Genomic DNA, 25382 nt, shown 5'->3' with positions numbered 1-25382 from the left:
TTAAGGCTGGCTTTCAACTCTCGATCCTCCTGCCTCAGCCCCCCAAGTGGCGTGGCCACCAAGCCTGGCTGGCAATTTACCTTTAAGGAAGGGAAGAGGAAGCTGCCCTGACACCTTCCATGGACCCAGAAACCAAGCCAGCGAGCCAGGAACGGGCCTGGTGCCATGCACCGCAGGCAAGGGCCGCCCAGCCCCGTGGCCTGCTCGCTGGCTGGCTCAGGCTCGCTGTCAAGGTAACTCCCCAGACGGGAGGTGCAAGTCAGTGAGGACGGTACCTGTGACTTTTCCTTATCTTTCCGCCTCCTAAATACACCAGGCGCGATAGCATTATGCACAAACAGCATCACCTCTACTACATTTCTGTGCAAAAGCCTCAAAAACAACAGCGTGGTCACTCACGTCGAGTCTTCCGAAGCTCTCTGTGCGGCCATGTGAGGTCTCTAAAAACGCCCGCCCACACTCGGGAACAGGCCAGCGCTGGCCTCGGGGGCAGGCACGACCCGGCCACACCGTCGACTCTGGGCATAGCCTGGCTGCTAGTGGCCAGGCCGGTGTGCGTGACAAGGACACTGCCCACACAGAGGACACTGCCCACACAGAGGACACTGCCCACGCAGCCTGGCCAGACTCACTCCACAGAGGAAGCACCAGCCCCGCCCAGCCCTGCCCTGGTCACTGGCTGGTCACCAGGCTTGCGTTCCCATCGCTTCATAGCCTGCAGCTGGCCCTCGAGTGAGTCCGAGTCCAGGCAGCAGCGACGAGCCTGGATCTGGGGCCCAGCTGGAACTGAGTGCGGCTCCCCGTTAGCTTCGCCCAGCATGGCAGGGAGGCTCTCCCCCAGCTCGCCACGCCTTACGGCGTCACTAGTGGCCCTCAGGTGTCTGCCCACAGCGCTCAGTCACAGGTGGGCCCCTCCACACCCCCAGCACATGTCCCAACACACACGAGCAGGCTGGTTCCGTGACACTCCACAGCTCCGAGCCTGAAGTGCTGGCGTTCCCGTCCTCTTGACAGTCTGGCTCTTAAACGCTGCAGGCCCCAACCCCTCGGCTCATGGTCCCCGCAGGGCCACAGCCTGCAGGTGGAAGTCGCTGTCTCGTGGTGACCTCCACACCCGTCCCCATGGTGGCAGGCGCCCCCGCGTCCCGACACTGCAGGCCTCTCGCCTGGTCCAGTTCCAGGCTCCCCGGGGAGTGTGGCCCCCTGGGGTCGCCGGGAGGGTGCCCGAGGACTCAGATGCCCCTGCGCTGCCAGCAGGGAGCCCACTGTGTGAACCAGGCGAGGGCTGGAGGCCTTCCCGGGACACCTACCCCTGCCGAGTGCACCATGCACTTGGGAGCCCCGGTTGTGCCCGAGGAGAACATGATGAACAGCGGGTGGCTGAAGGGCAGCTGCTCGAACTCCAGCTGGGGGGCTTGCTCGCCAGGCCCACTCGCCAGGAAGCCATCCAGAAACACGCTGCAGACGGAAACACGAGACGGTGACGCTCGCGACACTGCGCTGACCCGGGCTCCCGTCACACAGAGCACCCGCGTCCGCCACAGGGCAGGTGAGCCTCTCCAAGGAGGCTCTAGGGCAGAGGCAGGGCCCGCATCAGGACCTCGAGCTGATGGCAGGGAAATGGCTGCATGCTGAGCATGTCAGTGGGCTCTGTGGCGCTGCTGCCGGGCTCTTCGGAGACTTGAGGGCCCTCCCACGGCTGCGGAGCGGGAGGCTCGCCCACAACCAACACCCCGGTCTGCGCAAATACTGCAGCAGCGGCTTTGGGATTAGTGTGAGGTCTCAGCCCATCTCCTTTGCTCTTGGTCACCTGACCAGCCAGCTCTGCTTGCAGTGACCGCCCTGAGGGAGCACAGGCCTCAACCGAGGCCTCATGGGGAAGAGGGACTGGAGTAGGTGCCCCGCCACGGCTCCAGTGACAACTGAACTGTGAGGCCCACAGCGTGAGATGCAAGTCTGTGTCCAGAAGCAACAGGATTCGTCCAGGCGCCTGCCTGCCTCACCCCAGGCTGACAGAGAGCACCGGATGTGGATGGCCAAGAGCCACCAAAGGTGCCGCACAGACCTGTCTGCCAAGTGGAAACAGCAGCAGGTCTCTCGAAGCCAACCTGAGAAGGGGTTTCTATCGTGAGACCAGCAGCAACATCAATCAGTCCGTGAGCCTGGCCCTGTGTGTCTTGGCCAAACGGAACCTTCTCCCTTCCAGGAAGTGGGTGGGAGTCGTCCCTCTCAGCCGGCAGCAGGGCTCGGAGAGTGACCTGGAGCAGGAGGCTGTGCCGGCTGGCACAGCAACCATGTCCCTAGGGAGACGTCGCCTGAGGGGCAAGGAGGTTTAGGAAGGCACACCCTGCCCCAGGCTCCAGGGAGGAGCCAATGCAGCCGCATGGTGACAGATAAGGTCACAGAGTGCTAACTCCTCACTGGGCTCGGCACTTGCTTATTTAACCCTCACAGCCAGCCCACGGGTAAGGTGCGATCCCATTGTACAGATGGAGAAACTGAGGCACAGAGAGGTTAATAGGGCCGTCCTGCTGAGATCCACATGCAAGAAGGCTGGTGCTAGAGGCCACAGCCCTGCCCTTCTGTCACCCTGCTGGCAGCACCACAGGACACACTTCAAGGCCAGCAGGACGCCACCTCTGAACCCAAAGGAACAGCCGCACCCCACCCTGCACTCCGCCCTCTGCTGCCACCCACATGATGGGCACGCTGTAAGGACACGTGCCTCACACCCCTCGGCGCCCAGGAGCACCCCACACGAAACCAGGGGGCCAGACGTCACCTACGGTCTGCCTAAATAGCCTCAGCCACCCCTCCTCTCCTGGGTGACACACAGAGACTCCGGCCATCTCTGAACAATCCCTTCCCACAGCCTCAGGGGGCCACTCGTGGATCCTGCCAGCAGCCAGGTTAGAAGCTAACGGAAGGGTGCCCTGAGGGTCACCCTACCCCAGCCTGTCCCACACAGTCTCCCAAGAGATCAAAGGAGCGTAGCCCTGAGAACTGGCCCATTGCAGCCAACCCACGCTGGGCTTGCTTCTTCTCTGCTCAAAATCAAGGTGCTCGCAGCTCTCCCTGGCACTCGAGATGGTGGCTCACAGCTTCTAAGTGTCTCCAAAGCCAAGGAAGGTGCCACAGCCCTGGGGACCTGACTAGTACGCGCACACACACCCGCATGTGCGTGTGCACATCAGTTCCAAGGCAGAGCTGTGTGCCCGTCCAGGGAGCTGGGCCCCTCCACCCAAGCCCTCCACAGCAAAGGGACACAGGCAGGACTGTGAGGACTCCTGGGACCCTCTGTTCTGCCCCTCTTGTGCCATGCGGCCTTGGGGGATTCGCTCTGCAGCCTCGAGGGCCCATCTACAAGGCAAGCACCTTCACCAAAACCTCCATTTCTAAACTGCCAGGGTGAGTAGAAAACCCAGGGTACCTGCCAGGGAACTGCAGGCCCACACAGGGCGGCAGCGGGCGCCTGCGGGGCGGCATGCTGGCTCCTTACCTATTTGGAATCTTGGAAATGTCAATTTGCTCCTGAGATGAGACGTAAGGAATCACCACCACTTTCCTCAGATCAGGCAGTCCTGGAAGGAGAGGAGAGAACGGGGGTCGCAGGAGGAGCCCACCCAACTGCTGATCCCTTTTCACAGAATGAAACAGTCCAGACGGGAACGGGACGTGGACAGGAAGACCCCCGGGAGGCCCTCAGCTCTGGGAACACAGACTCTAGACTCCTGGGAGGCTGGAATGTCTGCACACCCTGTCTCACACCCTGGCCGGGAGGGGCAGGGCTGGAGTGACAGATGGGGGCAGGAGAAACAGGACAGGCGGGCGGGCCAGAGGGGCGGGGCGGGGCGGGCGGGGGAGGGCCGGGTGGGCGGGGCCTGGCGCCCCACCTTTAACCACCCGCTGCAGCTTCTCCATGTGGCCGTGCTCCTTGCCGTTGTAGACCACGGCCTCCACCGAGAACATGAGCTTCGGCTGAATTTGAGAAAACCGGTCCAGGACGCCCTGCAAGTGGGAGGAGCACATCGTTACTGGTCCAAAAGGCAGAAGCCTTCGGCAGGGCACTGTGCTTCAGGGGCGAGGAAGGGCCGCACCACAGCCTGAGAGCCCACCCCACCGGGCCCAGGGCGCCTGCAGGAGACAGGAGTCCTGTGGAGGCTGCGCCTGCAGCACCTTCCCTGCGCCACGGCCCGCGCTGTGCTGCGGGGTTTTGCTTGGGATTTTTGTTTGTTTTTTAAAACACTAACTTAATCATTTTTACAAAAGAAAGCACTTGGACTCTGGCCTCAGGACGTGAGGCCCTGGTCACTGTTCTCCTCTTCAAGGCATCAGCCCCTTCCTCAGTGTCGCCCCCGCAGGGCAAAGGCTGCTCCACGCTTGGCCCTCCACTCCACCCCGCCTCAGGGAGCCGTCCTTGGCTGACAGTCGCTCTGCCTCAGCCCCAGCCGAGTGAGGACTTCAGCACCAGCACGCCTCTCCTCCCCCACCTCCCCAACCAGCCCCAGAAGCAGCCCTGAGCCCACAGGTGCCCCAACAGGTCACACCCAGCAGGGGCCCTGCGTCCCCTCGGGGCTCCCAGAGGTGCCCCCAGAATGCGGGCACCAGCTCTTCCTGAAGGACACGGTGTCCTGTTCCCCAAAGACGTGCGAGGCGCTTCCCTGAGCTGCTTTCCCCAGGGAGCCCATCTTCTAATCGGGACCAGGCAGATCCATCTTCCCGGACTCACTTCTGAGACCGTCACTGTGCAAGTATCAGAGCACCCCACTCAGCCTGCGCTGCAGCCCCACCCAGCCCGTGCTCCCCCGTCCCCAGGCTGCGTGGCCTCGGACAAGGCATCCTCCAACCTCAGTCATCGTCACCCCCTGTGCAACGTGAGGCCCAGCACCCCAGGGCTCCCGTGTCCAGAGCCTCCCTGTGCCCGGGACTCCAGGGTGGGAGACTTGGCTTAGCAGGGAAGAGAACTGCTGCAGGGAACTGCCTGGCACTGCCAGGAGCCCGTGCAGTGAGCAGCAGCTCCACAGGGCTAGGCAGGCTCCTTTGACCCGCTGGGCCCCAGGAGAGGGGGACCCGCAAGCCCGCGACGTGGATGCAGTGGGCGCTGCACAGGTGCCGCGGCCAGGACTGTAGCCAGTCAGGCGGCCACGAAGGCCCCAAGCCCGGGGAAGGTCACCAAGGACCCCGCGCACTTCCAACACGAGGAGCGCAAGATGGAGGGGGACGCCACACCACGCAGAGACCACCACCAGAACGAGAGCATGCCCAGAGTTGGCAGAGACACGTCCCAGCAGGAAGGCCTTCCTGACCCTGAGACGGGCCTGGCATTCGCAGCTGGCGCCGAAGACACGGAGAGCCGAGCCCTGCCACCACCTAGTGCCCCCGTCAGTGAGCACACGCCTCGCGCCACGCAGCTCCAGGCAGCTGATTCCAGAGACCCCCGACCAACAACGGGACCCAGGGAAGGAGGCCAGGAAGGGAGGCCCAGGAAGGAGGCCAGGAAGGCGTGGGGAGCCCTCACCAAAACCAGGCCCTCCTGAAGTGGGCAGAACCCGCCGCAGCCACCAGGGCTGCCAGGTGACATCGCACAGCATGAGGGCCCAGCAGGCGGGCACCGTGAGAATAGGGTGGGCCATCCCCACTCCACCCTGAGGCCCTGCTGCCCGCGGGGCTGATCCCAGGGGCTCTGCGGCAGGTCCCCGGTCAGGCCAAACTCTAGCCCCAAGCCGAGGAGTCACCCGAGGTAAGAGCTGCCACTGACTCCAACCACGCCACGTCCCAGACCCGCACCCTCTCGGAGCCCCTCTCCGTCCGAGGACACGGAGCTCGGCCCTGGTACGCAGTGTGGCCTGCCTGTGTCCCCAGGCCCCACTGCCTCCTGTCCTCTGAGGCCCTCCTCGTCCCCCCACACACAGCCGCCCGAGACCTGAGGGACCCGGGAGCAGCAGTGCCAGGGACCCCACCTGCTAGGCCCTCCTACAGGGGCCACCCGGCCCCACACAGCTCAGACAGTCCCCAGAGAGGGCCTGCAGAGGTCATCACTGGGGCGTGGGCCAGTTCTCCCTGACCCACCACATCCAGCACCAAGCAGGCCTCCACCCCCAACTCAGGTCGTGGGGCCCAGACTGATGTGGGGGACCCTGGGCCAGCCCTTCCCGCCCCGAGGCCTCTGGGCCGCGTCCTCCTCCTCGCTGGGTAGGGGTACTCGGCTGTAACTCGAAGGCCTTTATCCAAAGAGCAAGCCTTGAAGCAGACCTGAGTTTCCAAGCACACAGCCAGAGAGCCAGGCCACCAGAGCCACAGCACACTGAGCCCCGGCAGCACCGGGACCTGCCCAGGGCCACGCGGCAGGCTCTGAGAGCCCCACATGCATGAACCCCTTCACACCTCTGAGATGAGGGGCCTGAGGTCAGAGAGGGAAACCTGCCCAGACACAGGGCCAGCAAGGCCAGGCCAGCCCTCGCTGCTGGGCCACCACAACCAGTGCACGGCGCCGGGACCTGGCCTGGGTCAGAAGCAAGGAGAGCAGAGGAGAACACAGGCACCCCTGTCCCCCATAAGGCCACATCCTCGTGGCTCTGCCCCGGCTGGGGAGCAGGAACCCAGGCAGGTCTCGTTCTGCGGTGGCTTAATCCGTCCCGTGGGTGGGTGGCCCTAGTGCCTGGGCTGCTCTGGACAACTGGACAGGGCAGGGTGGGGATGCAGAGGGTGACCCAGAGCGCCCACCCACAGAGGGATCGGAAGAGTCACAGGTCACACAGGACGGCCCGCCTGGTCTGCAAGCAGCACTGAGCAGGGACCTGGAGCAGCGTCCACAGAGCACCTTCAGGGACGCGCGTGGGGCCCAGATCCCAGGGAAGAGCGCAAGCGGCCTCCGGGTAGACCTGACGTCGATGGCCAACAGTCGGGACACCAGGACTAGGGAAAGGAAGCGAGAACGTACTTGCTTCTAAGTTTAACGATAAGATTCAAGAGTGCTCTGCGCACCGTGCGGCCCTGGGCTCCGTCCCCGCATGGGAGACGGGAGGCCGCTGCCTGACCGCCGGCCCTGCTCGACCTGCCCCACAGTCCACTGGGACTCCACGCACCCCGCCGTGGCCCCACCAGGACTCCTGGCAGCAGGACCCAACTCACGTTCACTCCGAAGTCAGGGGACGTGGAGCTCCAGATGGCGCCAATGCTCGCTGCGGCCAGCATGGCCTCCACCGCGTGCTCGCCGTTGGGTAAGTAACCTGTCAGCAGGAGAAAGCCTGGGTTTCAGGTTGTGTCCAGGCAGTGGGCTTCCAGAACGGTCCTTGGAGCACCGGCCAGGGTGGAAGGGGGCTGCTGCTGCCAAGTGAAACCGCCTCCCACCAGGCTTTCCACTTCCCCGACCCCCACGTCCATCCTCCGCGTGTAACCAGAGTGACCTGGCGGCCCTTGTGGCCAGCCCTGCCCTTGCTGGCCTCTCCTCTGCCCCCTCGCCCTGGTCACGGCAGCCTTCTCTCACCCCTCGGCTGTTCCCAGCCCCTCCTGCCCAGGGCCTCTGCCGGCCACCTGCTCCCCTGAGCACCCCACCACTCCCCCGCCTCCCCCGGTCCCTCAGCTCGCAGCTCGGGTGGACTCCCCCGGAGATCTTCACGGAGCCATGAGCTTGGGTCCCCAGCTCCTGGCCCACAAACACAACGCACTCCTCTCCTGCCAAGCCCACCCTGACACGTGAACGGTCACACATGCCCGAAGGGTCTCACGGAGGCAGGGCTCTGCCTCGTGCTCGGCTTTACCAAGGCTGCCCGCGCCTGACAGAGCAAGGTCCCGGGTATTTGCTGGCGGATGGATGGACGAACAGACAGGGACGGATGCACAGAGGCCCACTGTGCACAGCTCTCTGCAGAGCCACACGTGTCCCAGGGACTGCGGCATCACAGGGACCACGAGAAGAGCCGGGAGGGCAGTGGACTCGTGGGAGGAGGGCCAGGCTGGGGCCAGCCTCCTGGGAGTCACACTCGAGCACCTGGATGTGTGGGGCGGGCCCTGTGGACCGGTCATCGAGAGCACGATGGGGTGACCAGGCAGGTCCCGCCCCACCACCAAGTGCAGCTGAGCATGAGCTCCAGACCAACCTGAGGAGACAGGCCCCAGGCAGCCGCGTCCCTGGCTCACAGGATGGGGCCACCGTTGTCTCTTGGCAAACACGGCAGAAGGCCTGTTTGCAGAAGTCCCCTGGGGGAGGCACACCCCAGACAAACATGCCCCGAGCCCCAGCCCTGCCAGCAGCCCCTCCAGCCACTGCCCTGGCCCTGGCCCTCGTCCCACTACCCTGGGGGTGGAGGCAGGGAGGTCAGGAGCCCGGAGCCCCACCGCAGGGAAGAGAGCCACCTCACCCCTACCCGTGTCCCATGCCAGCCCACCCACCTCTAGCCAACCAGAGCGCCACACTTGGCCTTGAATTTTTCCCAGGCATCAAGGTGAAAGGAAAACTCAGAAAGCACTTACACTGCTCTTGGCAGGAAACTGCATCTTGCCACCCAAGGGGACCAGGAAGGGCCCAGCTCAAGGAGGGGGCAGGAGCCAGGCCTCAGGCCCTGCTCACGACTAGGGCTCTAGCCCCAGCCCTTCCAGCGCAGCCCCCAAGGGGCCTCACCCGGCACCTGGCAGGTCCTGCCGAGTCTCTGGCCTCTACACACCCTCCTCCTCCTGCTCCCTGGGTCACAGGGAAGGGTGGCCAGAGGGGTCACATCAGGAAACCCTGGGGAGGGCAGCGAAGGTGGACCAGCCTTTTGGGATCGGCCCTGGACGGGCCCACCCTGCACTCCACAGCTCTGACCGCTGCCTGGACGACCCTTCAGCTCCTGCCCCGGCGCAGGGCTGACTCTATACATGGCACGACTGGTGCCCAGCCTCATGGCTGCACACCCTGGCTGTCCTTGGAACAGACCTAGGCTGGGGACAGAGCAGGAACCTGAAGAAAGCGGAGTCCTCCTTCACATGCAGGCACTCCTTCCAGTCTGCCCTCGGCCACGTCTGGCCCACGGGGACGGCGACCCCAACCCACTCCACCTAGTGGAGCTGCCTCTCCCCGCTTGCCCACATGCTGCCCGGTCCCCAGACCACTGCCACGCAGGACACTCACCAACCACCCGGTCCCCTTGCCTCACGCCCATCTTCCTCATGGCTGCTGCGAACAAAGCCACCTGCTGCCTCAGCTCTTCAAAAGTCACCTTCACGATTTCCTCCTTGCCTTCCCCTGGGAGAAGAAAAGGACAAATGGTACATAGGCCATTCCCAAAAGAAAGGTCCCCTGGGCCAGGCGTGGGCACACGCCCATAATTCCAGCAACTGGGAGGCCAAGGCAGGAGGCACAAGTTCAGGCCCAGCCTCAGCAACTTAGTGCGACCTGGTCACTAAATAAAATACAAAAGGGTGCGGGTGTGGCTCTGTGGTTATGCGCCCCGGGATTCAGCCACCTGTAAAGCAAAAAACTAATAAATGAATAGAAACGTGAGCTTGGTGCAGAAAACCTGGCCTTGTGGGGGTGGTATAAACAAGAGAATTAAACAGCCCACCTCACCAGTCACCAAAGCAAAGTGTTTCAAAACAAAGAGATTCCAGTTTGCACCTGACAGACCAGCGGGATGGACGGCAGGGGCCGCGGCCTTGCCCGCACCAAGGGGGCTGCCCTGGCTCAGCCCTGCATGGCCCTCCCACGTTGGCCAGGCCCGGCCTGAGTAACCAGCTGAGTGTCGTGGACACCAGAGTGACCTCTGGGCCTTGGTCAAGAGAGACAGCCAGCGCCCACGTGGCTCGCTGTGGGGAAGCCACCCGCCGTGTGAGAGGCTGTGGGGTGAGGGTGAGGCCTCGGCCGCTGGCCCTCCCGCTGACCTTCAGGAGGACAGAACGCTGCAGGCGCTCTCCCATCAGCCCAGGATCCTCTCCCCTGTCAGGAGTCAACAGCCTGAAATCAGTCCTCAAAGGTCCACGTGCTGTGGGGACCGCGGGTCTGACAATGTGAACTGAAGGGCTGGACCTGAGGGACACCCTGCCACAAGGGCCGGGGGAGCAGAGCCACGCTGGGGGAGCAAGGGCCAGAAACACCACAAGGAGACCCAACGGCCAGGCCCCGAGCCCAGGTGGCTGACTCAGCGTCCTTCTCGAGCATGGTGGCCGAAGCCTTCCCTGAGGAGTTCCTGGGTGCAGCGCGTGGGAGGAGAGGGGCGGAGCACACCAGCACGGTGCCCACTGGGCCTCCTGAACCTGTCATGGGCTGACAGCTCTGGCTCCGTGAGAATGTTCTAGGCCAGACTCTAAGGGAAATCACTAAACAGACTCCATTCTGCTCTGAGACGCCATGTTATGTAGGAAGTAAGCTTCTCCCATGAGAGCACCCCGCCTCTGTGCCCATCCTCAGTTACTTGGTGTGACATGTTTAATAATATACAATGGCAGCTCCTGTGTAGTGAAGAATTGCTCTTTTGATCCTATTGCTCCTAAACAGTGTACCATGTGAACAGTGATTGTGTGGATGTTAGTAGCCACTCTTTAGTTTGTACCTAGGTGAGGGTCATTCTGACCCACTTCTCCCTCTGTCGATGATCTCATGATGTTAATGTGTAATTTTGAATCATAGCAACAGACACTTATGATTGATGTGGTTTTTGGTATAAGAACCCCTACACCCTGTGGTCGGGGCTGCTCTCCCGATAGCCAGTTTTTGGGGCATTGTGTGAGACAGTCAGCTGGGCAGCTTAATAAAAGACTCTCAAATGTGGACTTCTCAGTGGTGACCGGTCTGTTCTTAAGTTGCGCCCCATAACAAACCCACCCTGAGCCGGGGGCGTGCAAAAGAAGGCACCTAGCTGGGCCACCAAGGCACCTGGGGCGGGGCAGGAGGAGACCAAGGGTGCCCAGCTCCGTCCCTCCAGAACCTGCGGGGCAGCCCTGGGAGACAGTGGCTATCCCCAGCACCCAGACAGGCTGCTCCTCAGTCCATGTCACGGAAGACTCACGAGTGACAGCTGCCACCTTCCAGCAGGAGAACCAGGGCCTGGGAAGTGTCAGGACCCGGGAGAGGTGCCAGCGAACAAGATCCTAGCGCCCAGTTCTCCACCCGCAGGGCCTGGGGCAGGGCAGGTCCAGGAGCCTGAGGGGGAAGCAGAAAGTGGCCCTTCCCTATAATAGGAAGTCACCAGGGCACTAAAGGAACGAAGGGGACACTCACGACATGGACAGGCCCAGAAAGCTGAGGGAAAGGGCCAGACACAGAAGGCCACGGAGCCCCCTCGGTCACCCGGGCAGTGGACGTTCATTCCCAGATACAACAGACGGGGGCAGCGGGCTGGAGGGCCGGCAGTTGACAGGTACCGCTCTGGCCCTGGCCATCCCGGGGAGCTGCGCCAGCGCCGCTTTCCCCCTGGGGTGCTTCCTTTGTTCTTCCTACAGGAAGAGCTTAAGTGTGGCTTCCTGTTCATCATTCTCCCCACCCAAAGGTCAGCCTCACAAGGTCAGGGAACTTTCCTGTGCTGTGCGAGGCTGTGTCCCCATACCCTGCCTGAGGGGACACTGGGCACAGATCCAAGGAGCAGGTGAAGGAACGGACGGGTGGAGGGAGACAGGGCACTGCCAGAGCCCCCGCGGCCCCACATCCACACCTGACCCATCGTGGCCGAGAACCAAGGAAAGAAGGAAGCAAAACAGTATCAGTCGGCCACGCTGCTACATGAGGACAAGGCCTCAAGGTGCCTAAGCAGGACTGTGTATCAGAAGTGACCGTGAGCTTTAAAAACAGGCAAGCCAGCCAGGCATGGTGGCGCACGCCAGTAATCCAGCAGCTCCGGAGGCTGAGGCAGGAGAATCACTAGTTCAGGGCCGGCCTGGGCAACTTAGGGAGACCCTAAGCAACTTAGCAAGACCCTGTCTCTAAATAAAATATAAAAAGGGCTGGGATGTGGCTCAGTGGTCAAGAGCACCCTGGGGTTCAATCCCTAACACCAAAAAAAAAGCCAGCCTGGTCCCTCCCCTCGCAAGCTCAGGAAGTCACGGGGGAAGCAGACCGCCGAGGCCATAAAGCTGCACAGGGTCTCCAACACACGACCTGGACTGAGGGTCTCCGCGTTTCCCGTGCCAAGCACGGTACCACGGAACACAGAGGTGGAAACCAGCTCAGCCCCACGGCGACCCTGCAGCGGTCCTTCCCGCTCCACGTGTGCAGAAGACTCCAAGGCTCCTGACTCGCTCACGGCCAGCGGCTACTGAGCGTGGGCCAGGCCTGCCCCCTCAAATCCAGGCATCTACCTGTCGCCCCTCCGACTGCACGTGGCCAGGCCGGGAAACGACCAGGGCTGCAGCGAGGCAGGGATGCCGGCACCTGGGAGGACAGCAGGCAGCCAGGCAGCCAGGCAGCAGAGGCACCCCAGACTGGGCACTGTGGCCGAGAACAAAGCGACCGGGCCTGGGTGCAAGCAGGAGGCCAAGCCCCTGCGCCCCGGGAGCTCTCCGGCAGCGGCCTCTGGAACCCCAGAAAACAGAAGCCCGAGTCCTGAGAACCGAAGGCGCAGGGCGTGCGGCTCCTGAGGCCTCCTTCCTGAGACGTGCAAACAGGCGGCCCCTGGAGCGGGCGCCGTAACTCACAGGGGAGCCGGGCCACGAGGAGCTCCCGGGTCCTGGCCACGCCGTGGACGCCCAGCGACCTCAGCTGAGTCGAGAAACTGCCTTGGTCAGGCCGCACCCAGGGCGTCTCTTACTAGGACACGGGAGCTTGGCAGTGTTTCACTTAGACCAGTTCCTCCAGGGACTTCTCAGTGCCACACTGAGGCTCGACCTTATTTCAAAAGGAGAGGCCGACAGGGAGAGGTTCCAGCCGCGGTTCTGCCACGTGCCCAGGTGCCTCCACGGCTCCTGGCTCTCCTGCCCCAGCGAAAACCAAGTCTCTGTCCTCTGGGGGAAGCACCAGCCTGCCCTGCGGCCACCCTAGCTGCGGTCACTGCGTGCGCCGGGGGCCCTCCAAGCCCTCCGTGCCCGTGTGCACACTATGCACCACCAGAACCCGGGGACCAGGGTCGCCCTCAGCACTCACTGGCCACATAGAGGGCGACTCTGTCGTTGTCCGCGTGCCGCAGGAGGTTTTCTGCGTAGTTGAGACGGCTGCCTCTGAACCACTCGGGGACGTCTGCGATCCCTTTCGATGTGTCCACGACCTGCAGAACCAGAACACCAAGGGGCATCTGTACGCACAACACACACACACACTCAGGAGCTCCATGCCGTGAGCAGAAGAGAGCGACTGCTGGGGAGGTAGGGAGGCAGGGAGGCTGGAAGGCTGGGGAGGCTGGGGAGGCTGGGAGGCTGGGAAGGCTGGGGAGGCAGGGAGGCGGGAAGGCTGGGGAGGCTGGGAAGGCTGGGGAGGCTGGGGAGGCTGGGGAGGCTGGGGAGGCTGGCTCGCCCACTGCCCAAAGCTTTGTCAAGTCATTTTGTTTTGTTTTATTTTTTTGGACCAGGGATTGAAACCGGGGGCGCTTAACCACTGAGCCACATCCCAGCCCTTTTTATATCTTTATCTTGAGCCCAAGTCTTACTGAGTTGATGAGGCTGGCTTTGAACCTGCGGTCCTCCTACCTCAGCCTCCTGAGCTGCTGGGAGTCAAGTCATTCCAGGGAATGAACTGTGAATTGGCCAAAGGTTTGAAACTGAACACAGAAGTTCATGCAGGGAAATCCACTCTTCCAACAGGGGTTTACCAAGCACCTCATTTACAGTCACTGAGGACGAAGTAAAGAAGCTGCCGGGCTCCTGTGGCAGGCTCTGCCCAGACACAAGCAAACTCGGAGAGAAGCCCCTGCCCTGCCCCTTCCCCTCAGCTCTCAGGAAGCGGGACCTTCCTTGCCTCGGGCACCAGGACCCCGACTTACTCCTCACAGTGTGGAGAAGGCGAACCTCAGAGGGTTTGCGACAGACAGACAGTGAACTCTACTTCCGACAGCCGGACTCCCTCTCCCCAGGTGTTTACTGATACTAAGTGTAAGGAGTTCTTTAAAATCCAGGCCAGAAAAGTGAAACTACTGAGCGTTTAAATGACGGCAGTGTGGATGTGCTTACTACTTCTGAACCGTACACTGTAAAATCACTACGATGGGAAATTTCATATGCATTTTATAATCAAAACAATTTTAATACAGCTGAGTGAGGGGGCACGTGCCCATAATCCCAGCAGCTGGGGAGGCTGAGGCAGGAGGATCACAAATTCAAGGCCAGCCTCAACAACTTAGCAAGGCCCTAAGCAACTTAGGGAGACCATGTCTCTAAATAAAACATACAAATGGGCTGGGGACATGGCTCCGTGGCTAAGCACCCTGAGTTTACTACTTGGCAGGGTTCGAGCGCCAGACAGGGCCTGGGGTCCACAGGGGCAGAGCACTCACAGGTAGCAGACCCTGGGGGTGGCGAGGGGCCCGTCTAATCCTGCTCTCCAGGGCCTGGGCTTTTCCCCAATGAAGTGAGGTTTAAAAGAAGACACGACCCAGCACTGGGCCGAGTCAGCGTCTCGCCGTGAGGTGTGCGGGCAGGATCTCCTTACCTCGTCGTACGTGCGCGAGAACACAATGCCGCTGAATTTCCAGAACTCTGCCCAAAAGTCGGAGTACGACTCCACTGACCAGTGGTACAGGTCATCATAATTCTCTAGAAACAGACGGGAATGGCTCACAGTCAGGGAAGCGTCGAGGGAGGCCCGCAGGTCAGCAGGAACGACGTGGCCAAGGAAGGAGCGGGCCGGGAGGAGCCCCGCTCCCTGGAACAAGCCCTGCGCCACCTGTCCCCAGGGGAACCTTCGCCCCAGAGCCAGGTGCCCCCCACCTGCGCGGCAGGATCAAGCCCCCAGCCTGTGGTGAGGATCTAAATGAGCACATGTATGAAGAGCTTGGCGCAGGGTCTGCAGGGTCAGGAACCCAGCAGAACCGTGCTCAACAGACTGAAGGCGCGGGCCAGACCGCTAGCTGGTCGGGGACTTCCTGCCAGGACAGTCCCAGGGGAGGGGCAGCTCTATTTATTGTGGTTTCTGAGTAAGACATTCGTGTGATTTAGAATTACGAAACTATGACAAGCCTCCCTCCCGCATCCCACAGCCATCTCCCTCTCCTGGGCCAGAGACCGCCACTCACAGGGATTCTCAGGTCTTCGCAGAGACGCGGTGACGTTCCTCCCCAACCTTCCACTGGGGCAAGCCCACTCGTCACCTCAGACTCCCGTCCTGGTATCTTGGGGACAGCTCCTTTGCCTTTGGGTACTTCTAATCTCATATGCTTTTCTTTTTTTTTTTTTTTAATGGCACCGTGGACTGAGCCCAGGAGCAGTCTGCCACTGAGCCACTGCCGTGGCCCTTTTTAATGTTTTTTTATTTTCAGACATGGTCTCACTAAGTTGCCCATGCTGGCCTCCACCTTGGGATCCTCCTGAGTCACCAGGATTACAGGCTCATGCACCCCCACGTCTGGTCCTAGTGCTTCCAACAGGATGTCACATCCATTAGCATTTCCAAATTCAGAAAGGACAGCTGTCTCTAGGCACAGTCCGCCTCAGTCACAGGTTCACCTGAGATCACTAAATAGCGACATTTACGCTCTCTTCTCCCACAGATTGCGGGAGAGAGAAGGCGTGTGCACAATTCTGCATCACAACCGCAGCCTGCTTTACTGCTGCGCTGTCACCGGTGGTCTCGCTGAAGACACACCACACGCCCCTCCGTGTCAGCGTGTGGGAGTTCCCTGCACATCCCACTGGTTTCACTGGTTCAGTGAAAAAACTACTGTCCCTCCAGGCCCAGGGGCGCACCCCTCAGTCCCAGCAGCTTGGGAGGCTAAGGCAGGAGCATCACAAGTTCAAAGCCAGCCTCAGCAACTTAGTGAGATCCCATCTCAAAATTTAAAAAGACATGTTTTTTGTTTGTCTGCTTGCTTGCTTCAAGGGGCTGAGGATGTAGCCCACGCCATCAGGATTGAACTGGGAACTCCGCTTCTCTGTAAAACTGCCCCTGCTGGCCGAGGACTTCACCCCTCCAAGTCACAGGGTCCAGGGGGACTAACCAAAATGAACCAGCGATCCCTGCGGCAGAGGACCCCAGAGGCTGGGCTCTGGAGGACCAGGTGAAGGCCTGCTGGGGGGACACTGGGACAGCAGGAGATGGCCGTCAGCACAGGAGGACAGCGCTGCCAAGCTCTCACGCTGTCCACCAACCAACACCACTCCTCACAGTGCCCAGGCCTGAGGGGGAGAGGGGAAGAGGCCTGGTGACCTCTGACCTTCACTCCTCAGGCTGCTGGACTTGGGAGGACAGGGCCCGGCCTGGCATGGCAGCAGGGACACAGTCTGGATACTCCGGCCTCGTGGGCCACAGCAACGCCCAGGGACCAGGTGCGGCCTGCTGGCGTGGGCAGGGCGGAGGCACGCAGATCGCCCTGAGGGAAGGGGGCTCAGAGTCGGACGATCACAACCAGGGCAGAGGCCAGGGGCTTTGGGTCCAAGCCCAGGAAGCAGGGAACCCTGTTCACAGCAACGATGGCCACGCCTCCTCCGGGCCCCAGACAGCATCCAGACCAGGAGGTCCATTCGGGAGGCAGCACGGACAGTGCCTCTGGCAGGCTGGGGCCAGCCCCCACTCAGGCCACTCCGTCTCAGCGACTCAGTTTCCCTCAAGGGTCACCTTGAAACAACTGGCCAGAAGGCAGGGTTCCCCGACGTGGGTGGACAGTTACCCCGGCTCCAGCCTCAAGCTGGCCCTACCCCTGCTAGAGGAGGGCCTGGGCGGGCCACTCCCTGGGCCTTGGCACAGGCAGCCACGGAGGCTCCTTCAGAAGGTTCTTGCGAGGAGCTGGGATGTCGCTGAATGTCAGGGCGCTCGCCCAGCAGGCCAGGCCCTGGGTTGATCCTCGGTACCGCAAAGGAATGAACAACAAGCGAAAGGCTCTTTTAGAGACACGGTGCTGCACGCCTGCAAGCCCAGCCACCTAGAGGCTGAGTGAGAGGAGCACAAGATGGAGGCCAGCCTCCACAACTTGGTGAGACGCCGTCTCAAAAAAGAAAAAAACCAAAAAATAAGACGGGGCTTGGGATGCAGCTCCGTGGCGGCGCAGTGCTGCAAAGCAAGCAAACGGCAAAGGTCACAGGCTGTGGCGAGGACCATCAGGGCGCAGGCTCCCGAGTTCACTGGGTTCCGATCCTGCCACTCTCTGGTGGGCAACCTGACACATCACCTCTCTAGGCCTCAGTCTCCTCCCTGAGAGGAGGGTGAAGGTGCCTGTCCAGGGTCACTGAGTCAGAACACAGGACCTGCCAGGTCTGCTCAGCAGAGAGAGGTGCCCAGAGGCATGGTCTGGTGTCACCCCACCATCTGCAAGGAGAGCGCTCCACCCACAGTGCACAGCAGCCAGGCCATGCGGAGGGAGGTGCAGCCGGGACAGTGCTAATTAGCAGGAGGACCGCTCCCTGGTCCCTGGTCCCTGGTCCCGGGTTGGGAGGGAGTGAGGCAGCCCTGGCACCGTGGGGAGTGGCACTAGCCGAGCGGGCCCTGCAGCTCCTCCCACCCACCATTGGTTTCTGTTCGGCCTTTGGAACTCACGCACAGCGGCATTCCAGCTGCGGAAACTCCCCAACCCGATGCGAGACGGGCAGAGGCGGGAAGTCCGGGCCTCCCGAGAAGGCCCCGCGCCCACTGCAGAGGCACATCTGCCAGAGCGTCCCTGGGAGCAAACGTAATGGCTCTGTGGGCCTGGGGACCAGGCGGTCACAGTGGCTTCTTAACCTGAGGACCATGGGGCCAGATGCCGAGCTGCAGCACGAAGCAGGTGACCACAGGCACCTGCACAGTGCTCACACAGACCTGAACTAGGGGCAAAAATACCTGAAAACCTGGTTTGAAATGAAATTCTGGAATGTGGGCTGCTGAGAAAAGCAAGCTTGTGACCGTGGTGGGCAGCCACTGACGCCCAGCCCAGGCACTGCCACCTAACCAGGCCAAGCTCTGTGACCAGCAGGGTACCCTGGGAATGACGGAGCAGCTCCCAGGCTGGGTCCTAAGGGACACTTGAGCTTCCACCCCTGCTTCTGGGAGAAGCCAGCGGCCAGGCTGTGTGGACACTCACAGTCCTATGCGGCACCAAGCAGCCTCTGCCCCGGCCAGCACTAACCTCCGCCTGGGAGTGAGCATGGCAGCTCCTCCCGCATCAGGCCTCGGGACGCCTGTGACCCCGGAGGCCCCAGGCCAGAACTGCCCACTCAGTGGCCCTCAAGTCTCAAGTCCTGAGCCTGGGCTGAGGCATGTGGCTTCGAGTCGCCAAGGACTCGGTGGTGCGGCAGCCAGAGGAACAGCACACTGCTCACGCTGCATGTCCGCAGCCCTCTGAGCAGCACTCTGCTAAACAGGTGCCCCACGGGAACCACGCCACAGCCACCTGCCCGTCCACGGAGGCTCCGCCCAGCACGACCTGCAGCGCCGCTGGCTCTCTCCCCGCTGCAGTGGGGCTTGTGACAAGTCACCAAGCCTCCTGCCAGCAGACTCTACCCTGGCCACGCACACAAAGGAGGGACTCCAGCTCAGCGTACACGGGACACTGGGTGCAGGGCCACAAGGAGCAGCACATCCTTTGAAGCTCCTACCGTGACCCTAGTCTCTAATTAGAGAAGGTGGCACATGCAGAGTGTCCCCTGGGGCCTTGCAAAAAAGCATCATGTGCACATGAGTTGGGCTGCAGCTGCAGCATGGGCTGGGGCTTTCTGCAGGACAGGAAGTTTGCATCGGGGGACCCCAATCCCCGCAGAGCCATGCAGGGAGCCCTCAGGCAAGCTGGCTGGAAGCCACGACAGAGCAGAACAGCTGTGACTCTGGTGGTGGAAAGGGAGCAGGTGACTTCACCAAGGCCCTGCACCTCCTGAAATCCAGGGACAGAAGCCTCCCACCACTGGCTCAGTGGCATAGCCTATAATCCCAGGAGGCTGAAGGAGGAGGATCACAAGTTTGAGGCCAGCCTCGGCAACTTAGCAAGGTCTGTGTCAAAAAATAAACTTTAAAAGAGCTGGGGCTGTAGCTCAGTGGTAGAGTGCTTGCCCAGCATGTGTGAGGCCCAAGATTTGGTCCCCAGCACCAAAAAAAGGAAAAGAAAAAGAAATCTGCCCAAGGCACGAGGAGAGGCAGCAGGGTGGGGAAGGCCCTCCCTCCCCGCACAGTCCAGGGCTGGAGCAAGGCTGCAGGGGCAGCTGGGGACGCACAGAGCTCTGCACAGAGCCACTCAACAGCACTCTCCATACTGCCGCTATGAAGGAGCCGCAGCGGAAGTGCTGCGTGAAGCAGGAAGAATGCTCACAAATGCATGGAAAGATGGGCAGGCCAAAGCCGGAATCACAGGCACCTGGACAGCAGAGGAGGGAAAATATTCAAAGGAAAGCTGGCTTTGAGTTAGAGCTGAAGGCAAAGCCCCAAACCTCGTGGACCCAGCATGGGAAAAGGGAGAAGCAGGTGGGAACGCGTCGCCTGGGATGTGCTCCAGAGGAGGCAAGAGTGAACAGCGCTGGCCCTTCCTGCCCAGGCCACGGGGGCTCCTCACAGCTCCCAGGGAGGCTGCTGGGGGGTGCAGACCAGTGCTGGAGGCCCTGGGGCCTCAGAGGTTGGAAAGCTGGCTTTTCATATGCAGCCGTCCAACTTCCAAACACCAGAAGCTCAACACAACATCCAAATCTAGCCCAGGGGCCAGCGGTCCAAGAGCCTGGAAGGAAGGAGAAGATCGGGAGCCCCGGTGCTGGCTAATGTCCGCCCAGCACCCACAGGCCAGGCAGAGGGCCCCTGCACTGACCATCTCAGGCACCCTCAGGCCCACTTATTATGCGCATTCTACAGCGGAGAAAGCAGCTGGGGCTGACTGATGACTTCCTCCAGGTCACACGCTAGTAAGTGGAGCCAGTTAAGATCCAGGTATTCAGATTACAGGTCCTCTCTCGGCCACTTGTTTGGAGGAAGGAGGTTGTGCCCACCCCGCAAGGCTGCCCCTGTATGAAATGATGTTGTCAAGCGTACCAGGGGATCAGCATAGGCTATGCGGGCAGAAGAATCAGAGGAGATGAAGGGGGACACAGAAAAAGGAGGTAAGCCCCCAGCACAGCCTGCTGGCTCCACCTGAGGTCAAGCCCACCCACCCACAGCCTGGAATCCTGAAAGTGGCAAGACACACACAGCCTCTCCAAGTGGGGACGCGGGATGGGGCTGGGCTGGGCAAGGAAAGGACCCTGTGCAAGTGCCACCGAGCTCAGGGGAGCCTGGGAGCTGCCAGCTGGCAGTCTGCTGTCCCACAGTCAACAGGAACCACCAAGAGCCCCTGAGCCAAAGAGTGACAAAGTAAAACCTGTGCTTCAGGATGGCTCTGGCAAAGCAAGTAGGGTGTGCTGAGCCGGAGGTGGGAGAAGCAGGAAGCAGGAAGGGCAAGCACCATTCAGAGAAGAGGGAAGGCCGCCCAGGAGAAGGCTGGCTCGAAGGGGCAGGAAAGCCAGGCCCGGGAGCGAGGCTCCAGGCTGTGGGGCTGATGACCCCTCTCCATCTTTGGAAAGCTGACAGGGGAAAGCGATGCCACCAAGAGACACAGGGAGACCCTAGCTGAGGAGGTGGGAGGGGCGGGAGGGGGGAAGAGGCCCAATGAGTGGAAAATCCCTGAGGGCAGCAGGCGGGCCAGGGCAGGCGGCTGCACAGGCCAAGCCAGTGAGAGCCCAGCAAAGGCTGCAGAAGGTCCCCCCAGAAGAGGGGCCTCTCCCCACCGCACCCAGACAGGTGGCTGGAGGGCCACGTTTGGACGCTGGGAGTTCGCACCTAGGAGGAAGGGGTTCCACCCTCTTCCCAAAGGCGGGCGGCTGCGGAACATCCTCCCGGGCGCCCGAGAATTCCACGGTGGCCTCCGCAAAGGCAGCTTGGAAGGGAGGGGGCGGACACCGGACCCCACGACGGTAGAGTAGGAAGAGCCCCGTGTCCGGCAGGAGACCCCCACAGGCTGGAAGCCAAGACCCCGGGCGGGGAGCACCTTACAAGGGACCCCAGCCCACAGGGGGCCGCCAGCGCCAAAGGGGCGACTCTCCCGGGAGAGGGCGCGCCCCGGGCCAGGAGAGGCTGGTCGGGAGGGCGCGGCGCTCCGAAAGCAGAGGGTGCCGCCGCCCGGGGCAGGACAGCCCGCGTCCCGCGGCTCTCGGACCGCGGCGGACACCGGACGGCAGCGGCGCATCCCCGGCACAAGGAGGGGCCGGGACCGCGCCGCCCGGGACAGGGCGCGCCCCGCCCGGCAGGAGCGACCCCCCCGCCGCCCGGCGGTCGGGGACCCCAGGGTCCGCCCGCGCTCACCCAGCGCCAGGCCGCAGGCGGCGCCCGCGGCCTCCCGGAAGCGGTCCATCTGCGTGTCCCTCTTGCTGTCAGGCTCCCACATCACCTGCGCCTCCATGATCGCCTGGCGCCCGGGGCGCGCCTGCTCCGACATGGCTGCGGCGGCGAGACCCGGCGCGGCGCGGGCGGCGAGACTGAGCCGGCGCCGCCGCCGCCCGCAGGAGACCGGCGAGGCCACGCCCCGGCCACGCCCTTCGCGGCCACGCCCACCGCGCTGTAACCCTCCGCCGAGCCGGCCGGGGAAAGGAGTGCTCGGCGCAGGCGCGCTGGCCGCCCCGCGCCCTCACCTGCGGCCCGGCTGGTCCAGGCTGCACCCGGCGCGCGGGCAGGGCCGCCGGCTCGCGCACGCAGCAGGCGCTCACCGTCGGCTCCTGTGCGGACATTTATGGGCGTCTGCGGGTGGCGGACACGCATGACGGGTGGGGGACAGCGAAACGCACGGCGTGGGTACGGAGAACGGTGCCTCGCTGTGAGCTGCGCTAAGCCACACGGTGCGTCAGCGAGTAGCGAGGTAGACCTTGTGGAGTGATGCGTGTGGTGCATGGCATTCGTCTCAAAAATGCACTGAGCGGGGCGCGTGCGGCATGCCTGTGATCCCAGCGAAGCTGGAGGCTGAGGCAGGAGGATCACACGTTGGAGGCCAGCCTCAGCAATTTAGCAAGGCGCTAGGAAACTTAGCCAGAGCCTGTCTGAAAATAAACAATAAAAAGAGCTGGGGATGTGGCTCTGTGGTTAATTGCCCCTGGGTTCAATCCCTGGTTTTAAAAAAAGCATTGAATTCTATGGAGAGAAAGCCGGGGAGGGGCGAAAACCCTGGGAGAAGTGTTTCCGTTTAAAGAGGGGTGCCGGGAAAGGCCCCTTTGAAACGTGACTTCTACCTGTGCCTGGAAGAGGTGAGCTATTCCACTTCTGGGGAAAGTTTCCTGCAGAAGGAACAGCCAGTGCGCAGGCCTGAGGCAGGCGTGCGGTGTTCCTGTTGGTGCCCTAGCCTTTGACGTGAGAGACCGGGGTGGAAGAAGATAGGTCATCAGGGAAAGGAGTGGTAGCTCAACTGCAGCCTGGGGACCATGAGAGACTTTGGCTTTGACTCTGAGATGAGAGCGTCAAGTGTTTTTTGTTTGGTTTTGGAGGGGGGAGGCCCCTCTGGCTGCCCAGTTGAGATTAGTTTTTCTTGTTCCTTTTTTTTTTTTTTTTTTTTTTTTTTTAATGTTGCTGGGGATTGAACCCACTGGGCCACATCCCCAGCCCTTTTTATTGTTTATTTTGAGTCAGTCGCTGGCTAAGTTTCTTAGGGCCTTGCTAAGTTGCTGAGGCTGGCCTCCAACGTGTGATCCTCCTGCCTCAGCCTCCTGAGCCTCTGGGATTACAGGTGTGTGCCACTACTCCTGGCTAAGAATAGTTTTTCTTCCTCTATTTTCTTACTCCCTGTTCTACTTCTCTAACAGAATCCCTGGAAATGGGTGGTTTATAAAGAATAGAAATTTACTGGAAGTAGGGAAGTCCCAGGTCTAGGGGCCTGCATCTGGCGAGGGTGGGAGGCAGAAGAGCAAGAGAGCACGCAGCACAAAGAGGGACAGGACCACAGGTGGGACCTGCAGCCCGGAGCCTCTTCATCAGCACCAATCCCCTGTCCTCACGCCTGAACACCTCCCCGCCCTGCTGCCGGGAATTAAATGTCCAACACATGAACTCTGGGGACACATTTAAATGATAACAAGCCTTCGGGAAGCAAAGGGAGAGCCCTTATGGTGACATTCCAAGAGATGAGGTCCGCGGCCAGGCTGGGGTGGCGGCTGGGAGGGAAGAAACGGTCGGGGGAGCTATTCTGGACGCTGGTCCCGCCCCTCCTGTGTGCGGGCTCTGCTTAGAGACGGGTCCATTCCCGTGGTCCCGATGGATCCTGCCGCAGGCCTGTCAGCGTCCCACAAACAGCTGGGAGTGGATGAGGCCACCCGCCCGCCCTCCACCCCAGGCAGCTTCTCCGCGTCCCCACAGTCAAACGGGGCCCTCGCTGTGCGCCAGGACTTCCATGTCGGCGGCTTCCCGACTCCCGGTTCTGGGACCACCTCCAGGTCTCGGTTCTGTTGTGGTTCGGATCCCGAACGTGGCCCCAGAACTCGGGTGTTCAGCAATGGGGGAACGGCCGGAGGCGGATGGCCGTGCTGTGGACGCCGGCATCTCGTCTTTCCCCAGCTTCTCAAATCATGTACGTCTGGGCAGCCGTGGAAACAAACGCCGGGAGAGAACCCTCGAGAACTGCCCCGCGGACGCGACTCAGTGGGATGGCCACAGCCTGCTGGTAAAGCACTCCCAGCTCCGGGTCCCCCGCTGTCTCCCCATGGAAGCGCACGGCAGACTCCCCGAGAGCTTTTCCTCCCGGGAGACGAGGAGTGGCCGCAGCTGGCCCAGCCCTGGGCTTGCGGCTGAACGGTCACTGCCTGATGGCTTGACCACGGGCGTCCAGGGTCAGGACTGCTGCCGGGCCTTCTGCCTGCGTCCTCACCGAAGGCCATGCTGCGCTCCCCAGGGGGGCCTCTTCACTGGGGGATGTCCATCCCCTGGCACATTAGTGAGGCCACCTGGTCGTACCATGTGGAGCCACCAGTAATGACGAGGGACGGCAAGACCCCTGTGCCAGGACGCCTCTCTCACAGGCGCCCCGATGGCAAAGTTAGACAGGACCCGTGGTTTTGCAACTAAGCAGCTTATCACAGGCGCCACCCGCCAGCGCTGCCAAAGGTGACTACCGCCCGAGCTGTGTTGTGCTTGGCTCGCGTTAAGGGTTTTGTTTTAAGGTCTTATTAAGTAGGTGTCTGGAAATTATGAGATTTCACGTTGCAATCTGGGTTTGTGGCTTTGGAAACTCAGACGGGCTGATGCTCAGACTCCGATTAGCGGGAGCTCAGAAGTGGCTCCCCCTCCTTAGAAATGGGAACGTTCTCCTTGATTTGTCCTGGTCCCCACCAAGCCCCCAGGTCCCCTCCACATTTTCAGACTTTCCATGTCCATCTCTTTTCCTCAAAATTATTCAGCTGGGGAGCCTTACATTTTCACATGCCAGGTAATCACATGGGGATCTGCTGTCTGAGAAGAGGCGCGATGTTTGGGCCAGTCTTTCGGCCGGGGAAGAAGGGCCCTTTCTTATTCTTCACGGCCCAGTCTTTTCTTAAATGTCCTAAAAGTCAGCAGCACGTGAGAGGTCAAGAAGAAATCCTTTGCCATGGGTTCTGCCACCTTGAATCAGCCTCAAACAAGAAAGAGTATAAATTCATTCACTTAACACTTGCTTATTTCTTTATTGAGCAACTGCTATGTTCTAGACACTATTTTAGTGCTTGGGATGTAACATGCAATGAACAGAACAAGGTGGGCACGGGGACTTTCATCTTGACAGATCCTCTGGCTGCGGTGTCATGGAGGAGAAGAGGGGTGCAGGTGGATTGGGGGTGAGGGAGCGCTGCAGGCAGGGCTGTGGGGGCATATTGCAAGTTCCCCCGTGGCACAGTGTGGCCTGGATGGGTAGGAAGAGGCAGAGGATGAAGTGCGCTCTTTACCTCCATGAGTGGGACCTACCGAGCCACAGGTCTGCAGCTCTGTAGGCCTCCGGTGAGTTCCTCTTTAAGCAGCTGTAAATCCATCCCGCGGCGGCGATGCGCAGGGAGGTGAGCTGGGAGTGGGTCTGGCCACGGGTGCTGCTGGACTACAGGAGAAGCCCTGGGAGCCCGGGCGGGAGCGGAAGCTGAATCGGCCTGGGTCATAACAGAGGAGGGATGAAGCAGGGGGCGGGGGAGGACAGATGGGCTGAGTGCCACTCACCGCCCACTGGATCCCCCAGTCCCGGGAAGAAAGGTAAAGGGCTGACTCCAACTGGACACCCAGCCAGGTCCCCGGAGTTCGTCATGATTTCCTTTTCTGGCCTTCAGGTGTGGTTGCACCAACCCTCCCCGACGCCCCAGGGCCTGTGGAAATCAGGCAGCTGCCAGTTACCCAGGGCCGGAGGCACCTGTGA

At 61.6% G+C, this 25382-nt stretch overlaps 1 protein-coding gene across 3 annotated transcripts in view; it reads right to left on the bottom strand.

Annotated features, from left to right (window-relative positions):
* The window catches only part of AACS (acetoacetyl-CoA synthetase), a 42545-nt gene extending 21005 nt beyond the window's left edge, over positions 1–21540 (bottom strand). Inside the window, exons 1-8 of one of the 3 annotated variants that reach the window (XR_013765754.1) lie at positions 21335–21540; positions 14546–14649; positions 13049–13169; positions 9110–9223; positions 7132–7229; positions 3894–4008; positions 3500–3581; positions 1311–1458 (exon numbers count right to left, since the gene is read on the bottom strand). Coding sequence is in view for 2 of the 3 variants with exons in the window: in XM_079151208.1 (XP_079007334.1) it covers positions 1311–1458; positions 3500–3581; positions 3894–4008; positions 7132–7229; positions 9110–9223; positions 13049–13169; positions 14546–14649; positions 21335–21467 (915 nt within the window). In the remaining variant the exon portion in view is untranslated. The remainder of the gene's footprint in view (positions 1–1310; positions 1459–3499; positions 3582–3893; positions 4009–7131; positions 7230–9109; positions 9224–13048; positions 13170–14545; positions 14650–21334) is intronic. The other 2 variants (XM_079151208.1, XM_079151209.1) reach the window with 2 other exon arrangements.
* Between the last annotated feature and the right edge of the window lie 3842 nt (positions 21541–25382).

The sequence above is a fragment of the Sciurus vulgaris genome, assembly GCF_902686455.1.
Source record: "Sciurus vulgaris genome assembly, chromosome: 8".
Taxonomy (NCBI): domain Eukaryota; kingdom Metazoa; phylum Chordata; class Mammalia; order Rodentia; family Sciuridae; genus Sciurus; species Sciurus vulgaris.
Note: the sequence above shows the minus strand (reverse complement) of the source record. Positions and strands in the feature narration are given on the sequence as shown.